General features: G+C 38.9%; 2 protein-coding genes across 2 annotated transcripts in view; one reads left to right on the forward strand and one right to left on the reverse strand.

Annotated features, from left to right (window-relative positions):
* The window catches only part of PAICS (phosphoribosylaminoimidazole carboxylase and phosphoribosylaminoimidazolesuccinocarboxamide synthase), a 35,094-nt gene extending 31,127 nt beyond the window's left edge, over window positions 1–3,967 (reverse strand). Inside the window, exon 1 of the mRNA XM_031588623.2 lies at window positions 3,178–3,967. Within this exon, the coding sequence (XP_031444483.2) occupies window positions 3,178–3,565 (388 nt within the window). The 5' untranslated portion in view covers window positions 3,566–3,967. The remainder of the gene's footprint in view (window positions 1–3,177) is intronic.
* The window catches only part of PPAT (phosphoribosyl pyrophosphate amidotransferase), a 41,464-nt gene that overhangs the window by 24,242 nt on the left and 3,352 nt on the right, over window positions 1–13,870 (forward strand). Inside the window, exons 2-7 of the mRNA XM_031588622.2 lie at window positions 5,650–5,716; window positions 9,566–9,772; window positions 10,374–10,486; window positions 10,578–10,723; window positions 11,778–11,850; window positions 12,774–12,925. Of these exons, the coding sequence (XP_031444482.1) occupies window positions 5,650–5,716; window positions 9,566–9,772; window positions 10,374–10,486; window positions 10,578–10,723; window positions 11,778–11,850; window positions 12,774–12,925 (758 nt within the window). The remainder of the gene's footprint in view (window positions 1–5,649; window positions 5,717–9,565; window positions 9,773–10,373; window positions 10,487–10,577; window positions 10,724–11,777; window positions 11,851–12,773; window positions 12,926–13,870) is intronic.

Consider the following 13,870-nt stretch of genomic DNA (forward strand, 5'->3'; position numbering starts at 1 on the left):
AAAAATAAACTGCTTAATATCGTAAGCAAATAAGACCAGCAAACACAAAATATGTTGTATTTGAAAGAAAGGATATTTGATGGAAAAAAAGTATTTGATGAGTAAAAAAAGTTTACATGCATGTATTGCATTCTCTTATTAATAAAGCCATGTATATAGAATATTTGTGAATGCTAAGTTTAATGTTAAAGTCCAGACATGGAAAACAACATATGCATGGCATTTGCAGGTTGCATTTCCATAGGATCTTTTTGTATTTCTAGTAGCTGTCTAAGTTGAGTGCATGTGATAACAATTTCCTTGCTGATACATTTCTGTTCTGATTGAACTGAAATTAGATTTTTTTCTACATTTGCTGTTGTAAAGCAAAGGGCAAGGAAAGTGAGTTTGTCCTCAGACACCTCTCTCTTAGATTTGATTGTGATTTTAACTATTAGCTTATCTAAATTACTTTCTAAAGGAAACTGACTTTATAAGATATGAAAAATAAAATCAGAAAAATACTGCAGAAACATCATTCAGTCCCAAAGAATTAGACTTCTTTTTTTCCCTTCTTTTCCTTCCTTCCCCTCCTCAGCAGTACCCTAGTAGTTGAAATAATCAAACAAAACTTTGTAGCTTGCAGGAAGAGTATGAATATTTAAACTGAGACTAAGGAGAATGGTAAAAGAGTTTTTTGGGGAGTGCGCACTGTCCGTGTCGTGCATTTTAAGTAACACTTTACGACACCTAAGTTCTCCAGATAAGATCTGCATAGTGAATATTATTATTTGGCACAGGTTTTAGTTTTCTGATAGCCTTTTGTTGTTGTTGCACCTCCTATGCAAGGCAGAAGCCTTGGGTTCCTCCAACTGTTAAAATAAAGCTTCTCAGCCCCTTTTGAAAAAGAGGGGGGTAGGACCATGCCTCACTCCGCTCCTGTAACTTTCAGTGGCTAAACAGAAGTTCAGGAGGACACCTGCAAGGACACAGATGTACACAGGTCTTAACAGGAGATACTTGTATGAAACAGTCCCTTTCTTCCCGAAGGCAGCAGAGGAGCTGTGAGGTTCATGGTGGATAGGCACAGAGGGCTGTGCAAACTCACGCTGCCATCTGTGAGTGTGCCACATTCACATCTGCACCCACGAGACACTTCTGACCAGCAGCAGCATAGCCACAAATGCCACTTCAGCCTTACAACTGAATTTTGAAACACTGAGCTTGGCAACTCCTCCTTTCATAGCCACCACAACTCCGATGGCAATGGGAAAGGACTGTCCCTGCAGCAGCACTGTTTACATGGCTTTTGTCCTTAAATGAAGGAAGTTGATGCTGTCACGGCTATTCGCCCTGTCCATGGTGCAGATGTGTGTGTGCTGCATAGCTGCAGGACACATTCATTCCTTAACGAGCTTCCATTGTGGCTGAATTATGGTTGTGGGAATCTTTGCATTTAAATTGTAACCACTTGTGTTACATTATTACAATTACAGTTATTTTTACAGTTTTACAGTTACTATTACAGTTTCATTTACTTTGTATTCATAAAATAGTTTTGGTTTTTATTTTTCCTTGTAAAGGAAGTAGTAGAAATGCTTGTGCATTTCAGAGGTATATTTCACTATACCACCTTTAAAACCAGATTGTGCCAATACTTCAAAAAGAAGCGTCTCACCTCAGGGACAAAAATTTTTTATTTTATTTTTTGTGTTTTTTTCCAATTTGGGATTCATAACTGCAATAACCCTTCCTGATTTAAACTTGCAAGAGGTCAAAAGCAGATGAGAATTGGGATTAACAATCAGTGCAAACTGCATCAAAACACAGAGGATAACCTAAGTTCAGATCCTGAGAGGAGGGACTCTGATTTAGCTTTGTGCACTCCTCAGGATTTAACAGCTTGTATCAGCCACAGATTTGGCTCTCAGTTGTGCATATTTAAAAATAAAAATGGATTGTAGTAGCAATACATTGTGCAGACAGCATGTGTTAAAATAGCATTAAATTGGCATTTTATTTTTAAGTGACTTGTGACAGATTAGAGGCTTTCTGCTAATGATGAGAAATTAAGGTTGAGCTTTCAGCTAAGGTAAACAGTGGCAAGAGAAATGTTAATTCCTTTTTCTCAGACAGCATTGTAGAAGAGTACAGTGGTAAACTATGTGTCCAGCATCTCTGTGCCATTGACAGTCTCCTCTAATACTATTTTAGTGGGTTTATTGTTTTCTTTAAAAAGACCCACAGTCTTAATTAATGTAAATTGGTATATACGGATGAAACAAATGGAGCTTATCTTTGAATTTCTCTTTGTAGCCATATTATTTTGATACTTATAACTATTACTGGAGCTTGTGCTTCAGTGACATTCAAAATGTGATGAGGAGGTTTGAGTGCTGTCAAATAGCAGATTGACCCCAATGAAATGTTAAGCACAGCTTAAATGTATATGTAAAGAGGGCTGAATCAAACAAGGAATGCAACTAATTTGGTAAAAAAAAAAACAAAAAAAAAAACCCTTCAGAATAAGAGTAGCTGTAGTTACATGTTTTGCCTCAGAATATTCAGACAAACATGATGATTTTTACTTTTCCTTGGCACATTACAATTTTTAATAGGAAGTTATTAAACATCCCTCTGTTTCTCAAAAAAATGAAGTTAATCTCTAATAGAATAATTTAATTTACCTTTGGCCATTATAGCTGAAATTTCAATTACAGAGAAATAAAAATAAAAACTAGAAATTTCAGTTGTGTCACAAGTAACAGTTTTTGAAATCATCATGACATTTTTCACATCTACATTCAGTTTTCTTTAAGTTTAGAACTGGAGCTCTAATAGCCATGGTTCCAAATGAAATTAAAGGGAAAAAAAAAGCAACACCACACAACCATCTTTCCTTAATTTAACACCTGAGCTCTGTGCAGGAGCCTTGACACCAGAATACTTATAGAGGCTTTACTGCAAGCAGTTATTGTGATTTGGTGAGAATTACACTGTATTTACAGGCTTCAACACTGGTGGGTGCTAACATGTCCTGCCCTGTGCCGGAGCGCATCCCGTCTGGGGCTGCCAGGCTGGGCAGCCTCAGTGCAGAGCCGGCAAACTTAGGCTGTGGGCTTGTTTGCCTGGGGCTGGCGGCTTTTCATTTAGTAGTTTTTAAACAAAGGGAAGATATAGAAGCAGAAAGAGTTTTACCTTGGCTGCTGTCTGCGGTGGGACTGGCGTTGAGCCGTGCGTCGGTGGTGGAGCACCTGGCGTTCCCCTCGGCAGCCAAGTGTGCGACAGGTTCACATCGCAGTATGGCATCCAGGTCATGAAAAAACTTCATGGTTTTAGTGGCATCCCCGGAGTTGCGGGCGTATTTAACCGTTCTGTATTCATACTTCAGGTTTTTGTACTTTGCCCGGCACTGTTTCCAATCTCTACAAACTCCTAACTCCTGCAGCCTTTTGGCAATGTAGATGAATATTCCTTTATTCCTCAGGGTGCCGTGGAGCTGCTTCCTGATGCTCTTCTCCGACCAGATGCTTAGCAAAGCTTTAACCTCCTCCTCAGTCCAGTGCTTCCCCGCTCCACTCTCCATGTTGAGAGTGACCTGGAAATGATTCACTATTTCTAGCCAAGATCTGGTTCCCTAGGCAACCAGGCGCCTGCTTCTCAGCAGCTCCGTGCACCGCCCCGAGCACCGCGGGCTGCAGGCCGCCCTGAGCTCCGCACCGGCACCCAGAGCCCCAGCGGGCCCTCGGCAGCCGCATTGCCATCAGCCGGCTCTCCGTCCGGCCCCCGGAGTGGCCTCTCAGCCCCCCGTGTGGAAAATGGTGCTGGTGTCACCACCGCGCTGCCATCAGGGCAACAAAGCCGGTTGGGCTGGCTTGCTGCCTTGAGCAAGAAAAACACGGGTGCAGAAAGCAAGCTGTGCTTGCACCCACCCCATGCTGGGGACAGGCTGTGTGGATGCGGTGCGTGGGTGCTGTGTGTGAGCGCCGCGGCAGCTCCTCTCCGGCAGCAACGTGAAGCTGCTGCCGGCCGCTGTGTGGGCTGTGAGGCGGTGTGGGCGGTGTGGCAGCAACGTGGGCATGATGCACAGTCTCACCATTGCGTGGCCAAGTGGCATTTGCTGTAAAATTGGTGGGCACTTGTATGCATTTCTGAATGCATTTTTACTGTCCGTTTACTATCGGTGATGAGTTAATTAAATGCTTGCTTACTTAAAAATCACTAAATCGGTAAAACGGCATAAGGTCCTTGCTTCCTTTTTGCTTGTGCTTACTCTTCTGCTATTAGCACTACATAAAAGATGTAAGCCCACTACTTGCAAAGGCCTTTTTTTCAGGATGTTTGCTTCTCTCCCTCTATTTGATTTTGTTGATGTTTTAAGGAATCAATATTGAACTGGAAATCATCTAAAATATTGAAATTTGAATTAAAAGTTGCTGAATGTGGTGTATGACCCTTAATCTTATTGCCAGTCATTATGTTGACAGATAGGACATCTTCCTGAGTTAAAATAAATGTACTTAAGGGTTTTCTTATCTCTCTCTTTTTTTTTTTTCCCTCAGGGATCTTTCAAGTCAGTTGTAGAGTAAATTCATTCAGATATGTGTGAAGTTTGTTTTGTTCTGCTTTCATTGAGTAAATGTTCTTTAAATGTTGCTGTACACGTAAGTGGGTCTAGCGACAAATATAAGGGTTTTAGGGCTTAAAGAAAAACTTCAGTTGTAGATTAGAATCTGTTACGTAGGTTTGCAGCTACTTTTATTACCGCTTATACTAGATAATTTCTCAGTTGAGTTAAACCAGTCCAATGGATGAATAGCAGCTTCTAGTACTCTAAAAATATTCTAAGTGGTTCATTTTCCAAGAAAAACATCTTTCCCTTTTACTCCCTATTATGTACTAGAATGCAGTGGGATCTGAGCAGGCCAGATGGGCCCTGCACAGAGTCAGGGAAGACAGCTGGGAGGAAAAGCAGCAGGCTAGGGACAAGGCTGTCATTTAGCTGGTAGTGCTCTTCTGCTTAGCAAAACACAGCTGCCAGCGTGAGACTGGTCTGCCATTGTGGAACCATTTCCATTTTCAGTGACACTGTACACCGGAATTGTTTTGCTATGGTTCAGAAGCTTTGGATTATGTTCTCAAGCACTTTGCCAGAGGGTTCGCACAACAGTTAGTGGTGTATATGCTAGTTTGATTGCTTAAGTGCAAGAGTGCAAAAAATTTGTGTAGGTGATCAGTGGGAGAAAAAATGCATTCCTTTAGGCAAAACCAGCAGTTTCTTAAGACAAACCCCAACAGAAATAGATGCAGTGCTAGCTAGAGTACTAGCACTGCAAAGTGGCTTTTCGGATTGAATATCTGCTGTTATTTTATGCCTACACTGAAATTGGACTGCAGTAAGAGGCTGAGCCAGTACTTATTAATGGAAAGATTTCCACTGAATTCAGTGAGCTTAGGCACAAACCTTATGTGACTGTTTTGAAAAAAAGAGCACAACATGGGCAAGAAACTGCTGTTTTGAATACAAGTGTGTAAAATGAAACAACAAATAAATTTACATTAAAATTTCATGTTATAAAGAACAGATGAAAAACCACTAATCCATAGCATAGGATGGTTTTTCATTCTAAGTATTTCCGTCCTTTATATTTATTTGTATTTTGTCCATAGGGGCCAAGAAAGTGCTGGAATTGTGACAAGTGATGGAGAGTCATCCCAAGCATTCAAAGTGCACAAGGTAGGATGTAAATGTTTTGCTGATGCCCAAGTGAGATGCATTTTTCAGCAATAATAATTAGAAAGAGGGGAAGCAGCATGGTTTCATTTGCTGTTTTGGCACTGTCAGAGTGATAGTATCTAATTGTGTTATTTGGATGATTTCTGTCTGTTTAAACTCATGTTTAAAGCAAATCTGCCAATGTTATCCCTTCTGGGTGTAGCCACATACACAGTAGTAGACACAAAGAAGTATCCAAATCAGGCTATTGTTACCTTAAAAAGTGCTTTCCAAACTCCACCTGCCCCTAAAGTTTTAACTCCAGAGATGTGGAAGAGTACACCAGTGCAACTTGAGAAAAGAAAAATAGGTATAAGTTCTGCAGAAGCACAGAATCACAGAATGGCCAGGATTGGAAGGGACCTCAAGGATCATGAATCTCTAACCCCCCTACTACATGCAGGGCCACCAACCTCCACATTTAATACTAGACCAGGCTGCCCAGGGCCCCATCCAGTCTGGCCTTGAACACCTCCAGGGATGGGTATCCACAACCTCTCTGGGCAGCCTGTTCCAGTACCTAACCACTCTCTCTGTAAAGAATTTCCCCCGACATCCAACCTAAATCTCCCCTCCCTCAACTTGAAACCATTTCCCCTTATCTTGCAGTTATCAACTCTTTCAGAGAGTTGATTCCTCTCCTGTTTGTAGGCTCCCTTTAGGTACTGAAAGGCTGCAATGAGGTCACCCTGCAGCCTTCTTTTCTCCAGGCCGAACAAGCCCAGCTCCCTCAGCCTGTCCACATGGCCAACTAATTCTTAGCTTAGTGAGAATCAAGGAAGTGGCAGCTACTTCACCTACAGGTAAACATAAACTTAATAAATGATTGAGTGGAGATCTGAGAAGGTCACCCAGTCTTTCTCACGCTGAGAAAATCCCAAGGGAAGTCAAAAGCCATTAAATGACCACAACCTCAAGTAATATGCCAGGAGAATCTCTGCATGCTCAGGGATTGGTTTTGCTCATCCAGAAAAAGATAATCATTATCCTATTAAATCCTGGAAGAGCAGAGGACTGGAAATGAAACTATTTCAGCAAACAAAACTGTGGAGCACACTTGATATGAATGTGCTCTCTGACCACCATCAGAAGGCAGTTCATCTTTATTTTTAGGCATCTCTGAGGAAGATTAATTAAGCTGTTCAAATCAGTTTAAGAGTAAGAACTGTTTTGCTGGAGCAGCATGCATACCTGCATGACTGCTCCATGCCTCGTGCACAGTCTCATCTCTTGAGCATTGTGTTTGTCACCTTTTCTGGAATTTCCCCCCTTCCTATCTGTTACTTACAACTTCATCCTGCCCCCTACACACTTCTAAATGCCTATTTTCTCAGATTCCACAATGTGTTATCTGTTCTTCCTTCCTGCTTCTGCTTGGGTTTCAACTTACCTTAAGGTTTACTGGAATTGCAACTTCCGTTTAAAGTGAGATTTAAAAATAAATAAATAAATCCTACAGTAAAAATTATTTATCAGAGTGAAATTCTAGCAGACAATAGAATAATCTGTAGATTTTCCATTTTACTGAGCTGACACACTTAACTGTCGTGCTAAGAGTTTAATTGACTTTCTCATTGTATCAGCTTTGATATTTTAAGAGTTGCAGAGCATATAATGTTTACTCTTATCCTTGAAATACCTTTCTTGGATTCAACACTTTTAAAATACATAGTAACTAAAGTGTAATAAACAGCCTGTGGAGTACAACAGATTTGACTTGTATAATCCTGGAAATCATGCTAATATAAGGAACATTTGGGTCTGTTACCCTGGTGAAAATACATTTAGGATTCTGACTTTAAGCTACACCGTGACAAAATCTCAGCAGTGAAGATGCTGCTGTGTCCATTTGTCCTCCAGACACCAGCTGGCATTCTTCATAGCAGAAAAAAAGCAGAAGGGAAAAGCTGCCTGCTGCTCACTGCATCGATTTACAACACTGTGCATTAGTGCAAGCTCACCTTTGTCAACAGATTAAGCCAATAGATTAGAGTACAAACTGGACCACCTAAGGCATGGATATGTGTTCCTTTCTGATTGTTACCAACTTTTGAAGGTGGATTAATAGCCCCTGACAAAGGTTTTTAATCCTTTGTTTTAAACTCTCCCAGAAGACTCATCCAGATTTGTCTGTTAGAGCCTTTCAGCCAACTTTGTGCAAGAAAAATATAGTGTCATAGCTGTACTAGCGCAGGATGTGGAAAAACTTACATCTCTTACATAGATGTAGTGACACCAGTAGCAGGAGAGCTTTGTCTTACTGTTGCATGCTTAAATATACAGAAAAATATATATTAAAGTAGATATATTATCATTTTTCTGGTATATGCTAGACCTGGGACATACAGAAATAAAATTGCATTCACTAGGAATTTTTTTATACTGGTGTAATTCACATTCATTGTCCCACTGATACAATCTCAATCAGCAAAATATTTCACTATGCATATTAGAGATTATGTAGTTGTGTCACCAAATGTGTTTTGACATAGCATTGCTTGTTTAAGCTATTGCAATGCTTCAGATAGCCACATCCATTAACACTGGCCAGATCTCCTGTTGGGATAAGTAGGCCTAAGTAAAACAAGAGCACAATTGCATTTCTGCACATGGTACAGACTTCATATAATCTGTAAAACAATAGGAGACATTTGATTGGGCATATAGTTTGCTGAACCATTAAAGCAAAAGCAGTACTTTGAATGCTTGCGGCAGAAACTTTTTAACATGACAGCAAGTATCCTAAAACCATATGTGCAACCAGTCTTTTTGTATTTTGACTCTATCCAGACAAAGAACAGAATACTCTAAACCTTGACTTTCTTTAATGTGCTTTGGTTGAGTTCTGCAAACGATTCACCATATTTCCTTCCTCCCTATGTTACCCCATTGTGTTGTTAATGTATCCACAGCACAGGCCATAAAGCAATCAAGACTTTTCAGTCTCTCTCATGCAACTTTACAGATCCTAGAAGAGTGTTATATCATGTGTGATTTCATGTACATCACAGTTACCATACATGATAGGGAAACAGGGGCTTAGAAGTATGTAAACATTTTCCACAGGCAGCATAAGAAGCTGGAGTGGTAGGAAGGTTTGGAATCCAGTCTTAATTTCTACTGTGTGCAGGGTTTTTTTTCAGGCTATTCTTGCTGTTAATTTGTCTCCACATAGCGCTTGTTGCCGTAAGAAGCTCCTGACAGCTGACTAAAATGCTTTGACGCATTTCTGCTTTAAATAGAAGGCAACCTGGATGTATGAAATGTTTGTTTTAAGTAAACAGGAAAATTCTCTAGAAAAAAAGCTTTGCTTCTGACATTGAGTGCAGCCTGATAAATGGAAATGATTGCAATCTGATAAATGTTGTCACGGACCAGTATAAAAGTAAATCATAAATATCACTAACTTGCCAATAGTATATCCTAAGTAGAGAATCTTGCAACTTTTTTCCTTTTTTCCTTCCCTTTGGACGTTCTTTTTTCTTACATTTTTAAATGCCTTAGCACTTTGGTTGTGTTTTTTGAAGGATGCATTTTTAGTCAGGAAATGGATTGTTCAGTGGAAATCCTCAGAACAAAAATGTATAATGTTTTGTCTAAAACTAGGAGAAATGGGATCTGACATATCATTGTGACACCTAATCAGCTTCTTTCTTTCCTGTGGATTTCAGGTTATTTCCCTTTCTAGCAAAGTATTAATTACCAGGAACAAGCAAAATATTTATTACCAGGAAAAGCACAAGGAGAAATGAGCACACTGCCAATAAAACAAAACAACAGAACAACAATTTTTTTCCTTTTCTCCTGAAGGGAATGGGTCTTATAAATCACGTGTTCAATGCAGACAGCCTGAAGAAGCTATATGTTTCAAACCTTGGTATCGGGCACACCAGGTACTCTACCTCGGGGATCTCTGAGCTGCAGAACTGCCAGCCTTTTGTTGTAGAAACTCTTCATGGAAAGATTGCTGTGGCACACAATGGGGAACTAACAAATGCTGTACGACTGAGGAGGAAGGTCAGTATCTCCTGGGATAATCTAGTATCATTCATTTCTGAGTATGCAACAGAAATGAGCAAAAAGTTTGCTATGATGAGTACTTAATGACAAACTACTGTATGTTGTGAAAGAGCATCATAATCAAAATAGCCTTGGGGAGGAGGAAAAAAGGAGTAGACATTTGTAATTGCTATAGGGCATAACTCACTAGTCCTCTGGATTATTTGTCACACGTCTGTATGTCAGGTGCAAAAACTAATTCCTAATGATCATATGTTTAGAGTTAAGAGAGACATAATAATTAGGTGAGGTAATCATAATATGAAGTGTTCTTGTTTGGAATATTATCTTTACTTGTATTTCTGGCTTGCAAAATTCATCATGAGCACTGTCAGGACGTAAACATAAGGAGATCATCAAATGGCAGATTTTATAATCTATTTGGCTGGAAGAGTTTTAAAGAACCTGCTTAAAATTTAGCAGATGTTTCATTGTGAAATCTGTGCTATTAAATTCCATCCAAAATCCACAGGATCTACTCTTACATTGAAGCAAGGCAAAGGTATGACAAGATAAGTACTTTACTACTGGTAACCCTTTTTTGTGTGTGTCTTAAAAGCTTATGCGGCATGGTGTAGGATTGTCAACCAGTTCTGACAGTGAATTGATCACCCAGCTGCTGGCTTTCACACCTCCTCTAGAAAATGACGACACTGCTGACTGGGTAGCAAGGTGAGGATTACAGGTTTCAGAATCAAGAACAGCAATATATTCTCAGCATGGTGTGCAATACATGATTATGTTCACCTCTGTCTCATTGCAGAATTAAAAATTTAATGAATGAAACTCCAACTTCATATTCATTGCTAATTATGCATAAAGACATAATCTATGCAGTACGTGATCCATATGGGAATCGCCCACTCTGCATTGGTCGTCTTATTCCAGTAGGGGACATGAATGGAAAAGGTAAATCATAAGTATATACTAATATTCATATGCCTATATATATATATATATATATATATATATATATATATATATATATGAATATGCACATTCATGTTAGCACATGAAGCCATCAATTTAAGTAATTACAGCTGCATTTACTGAAGTAGAGATGGGAACATATAATGCAAAAGTCAGTTTTGTAAATTCCTAACAGTAGTGGTGTAAGAAAAAGGTAATTTGTAAGAAGTCTGCAAACATTGTTTCTGTTTTCAGCAAAAGTGAATCCTGCCTGATGACAGTGTCAGAATTAGGCAGCCCAACTGTAATAGAGTATTTCTGAAAATGAAACTAAGTTCTATCACCAAAATAGGAAAGCAAGGACGAACAGAATCACAGCTGAGGTTGGAAGGGACTTCTGGAGGTCATCTGCTCCATCCTGCTCACTCAAGCAGATCCACTTGGAGCCATTTATCCAGGACTATATCCAGTCCAGAAAAAATGTCAGTTTTCTCCCTTTCTTTTGTGATAAGACAGTCAAAAGGTGTTGGATTACAGACAGTGTATTTCTGCTTTCCAAGTGCTCACATCAACTGATGGGAATAAAGTCCTTTGAGCACAAGAAAAAACTCAAGATTTTTAAAGCATACAGACATTCGGTTTGATCTGTTCTGTGCCTGTACTATCTTTATTGGAGTTCAGTCCAGTATTCACTGTAGTCAAAAGGCTCTTGACACAATTAACATAGGAAAAAAATAAGGAATTTCTTGTCTAAACAAAAGTAATTATGTATATCTAGAACAATTCAAATATAAATGGAAAAATCTGAAATAGTGTGGAGACAACATTTCTGAACCAGGAATATGATGCTGTTAGTACCAGTTGTGCCTAGAACTACTTTATGGTGCTTACATTTTTTTAAATGATATTATAGAAATTTTGGAATGCTAACCATTGCACATTTAAATTTGAACATTTGGCAAACTAGAACATAGCAAGACAAGTACTGTATTAGATATGCATTGTGGTATCAAAAATTGTGGAATCTAACTATAACAGAAATCTTTTATTTCAGGAAAAGATAACAGTGAAACAGAAGGATGGGTAGTCTCCTCTGAATCCTGTAGCTTTTTATCTATTGGTGCTGAGTAAGTGTTCTGGTTCTCACTTGATCTGAAAGCTCTCCTCAAGCAACAATTAAACACTAAGCCTCAAATTGCCAAATACTGTAATCTCTAACAATGTAAAGACATGAAGGATTAGTTTGTTGACTGTTTGGAGGGGGGTTTTGTTGTTGTTGTTGTTGTTTTTTTGCCAATTCTGACTTTTGAGAGTTTATTTTTTTGATTGAGTTAATGTATAGGAAGTTAAATAATTATGTGTTCATAAAATAAGAGTCAAGACAACCTCAGGAATGCCTCTTGTTGCTTTAAATCTGGATATCCTTATCAATTTTAATTTTAGGCTTATTAGAAGTGAAATTCATATTATTCGTATTATAAAGTAATGCTACGGGAGAGGTTGCAGTGGTAGCTTACGGGTAGCTTAAGTGGTAGCTTATGGTAGCTAACTTGAGCAATAGCATATGCTGCTTATCAGCCAGCCTCCTTGTTTCAAAAAAGTGACAGGCACTTGAAACTATTTCCATAGGTGCAAACACGTTATACCCATTAAAGCCAATATGTGAGATTCACATTCCCTCCGTACCTAAGACACTGTAAAAAGAAAAGTGGGACACCTTCTTGAAACAAAAAGAGATTGAAGGCTCATTGGGAGACATCAAAAAAAAAAAAAAAGAGCAGTTAAATTTAATTTTTTAATCAGAGATTACAAAAATATGCATTTGGGTAACACACTACTAAGTAAAATTCTGTGGTATCACAGTATTAATTTATTGCTGTTAGGTGCTAATTCAGACCATTTTAGTTAAGGTCACTTCTCTTACCATGTTGGTTGTAAATCAGGTCAAGTCCTAAGACAAGAAAAATATCATGTTCTAAATTGATTTTCCCATCAATAGGGTTTATGTTTTAAAACTATCATTCTAAATGCTGCATATTTCTCTTTCAAGGTACTATCGTGAGGTACTTCCTGGAGAGATTGTGAAAATATCCAGGTACGATGTCCAAACATTGGATGTTGTACCAAGACCAGAAGGAGATCCGTCAGCATTCTGCATCTTTGAATATGTTTATTTTGCAAGACCAGACAGTATCTTTGAAGGTGAGAAGATGTAATGCACAAATCCTCTGCCTCCTGAAATAATGGGAGGTTATATTCTGGAGGACAACTGACTCTAGAGAGGATCTGGGATCATTGCAGGGTGGCAGTGAGTGTGAGCTTTCACAACAGGGCTGGCATAGAATGGGCTGGCACAGTTCTTGAGGATATAAGACTCAGGAGAAGCATGTTGCATCACTTTCCTGTTCTTGTCTGTGTGTATTGCCTCTGTCAGCCTGCCTGCATAGCCTCATGAAAAGGACAAAAAAACCCACAAACATGATTAAAGTAGTGAAAATATCCTTTCAAAGCAAGAGCCTTAAGAACTGTATTAGTTCTTAGAAAACCTTTTAAAAAATTAGACTTATGAAAGAGAATCTGCAAAACAACTTTATCTTAGTGTTTTTGTTGGAAGAAATTGTTACTTCAGGAAAACACTTTTAATACAACTTCAAAATCTGTGAATTATCTAAGTATTTGGGACTGTCAGTCTAATGTCTTTATTTCAGTAGAAGCTTCTGAAAATTGTCTTAGAGATGCTATATTAGCCAGGACATTCATACCTAGCACTGTCCCCACTTCTCTCGTGTTCCCTAGTACTCTCCTCTGTACCTTTACCTTGCCTATCCTACCACAGTACTTCCAGTTTCCTCTCCTAGTTCCAAACTTTTAGGACCTTCAAAGCTCTCGAGGCCTCTTCTTGCCTTAATGAATGGGGGGTAAATATAGCCAACTGATTCAAAATTAGTAAGTGGATAGAGGCAGACAGGATGATTGCACAAACTCTGTCTGCTTAGGAAAACAGACTAAAAATAGAATATGCATATTGTGAATATGCAGGCATAATTTCTTCTTTGCTCCTGTAAGTAGATTTTGTAACATCCACAGGAAGTTTAGTTACCTGATTAGGGCAGACTGGGTCTTAATTCTCTGTGTAGTGATAGAGTT

Source organism: Phasianus colchicus, chromosome 4 (assembly GCF_987193195.1).
Source record: "Phasianus colchicus chromosome 4, bPhaCol1.hap1.1, whole genome shotgun sequence".
NCBI classification, from domain to species: domain Eukaryota; kingdom Metazoa; phylum Chordata; class Aves; order Galliformes; family Phasianidae; genus Phasianus; species Phasianus colchicus.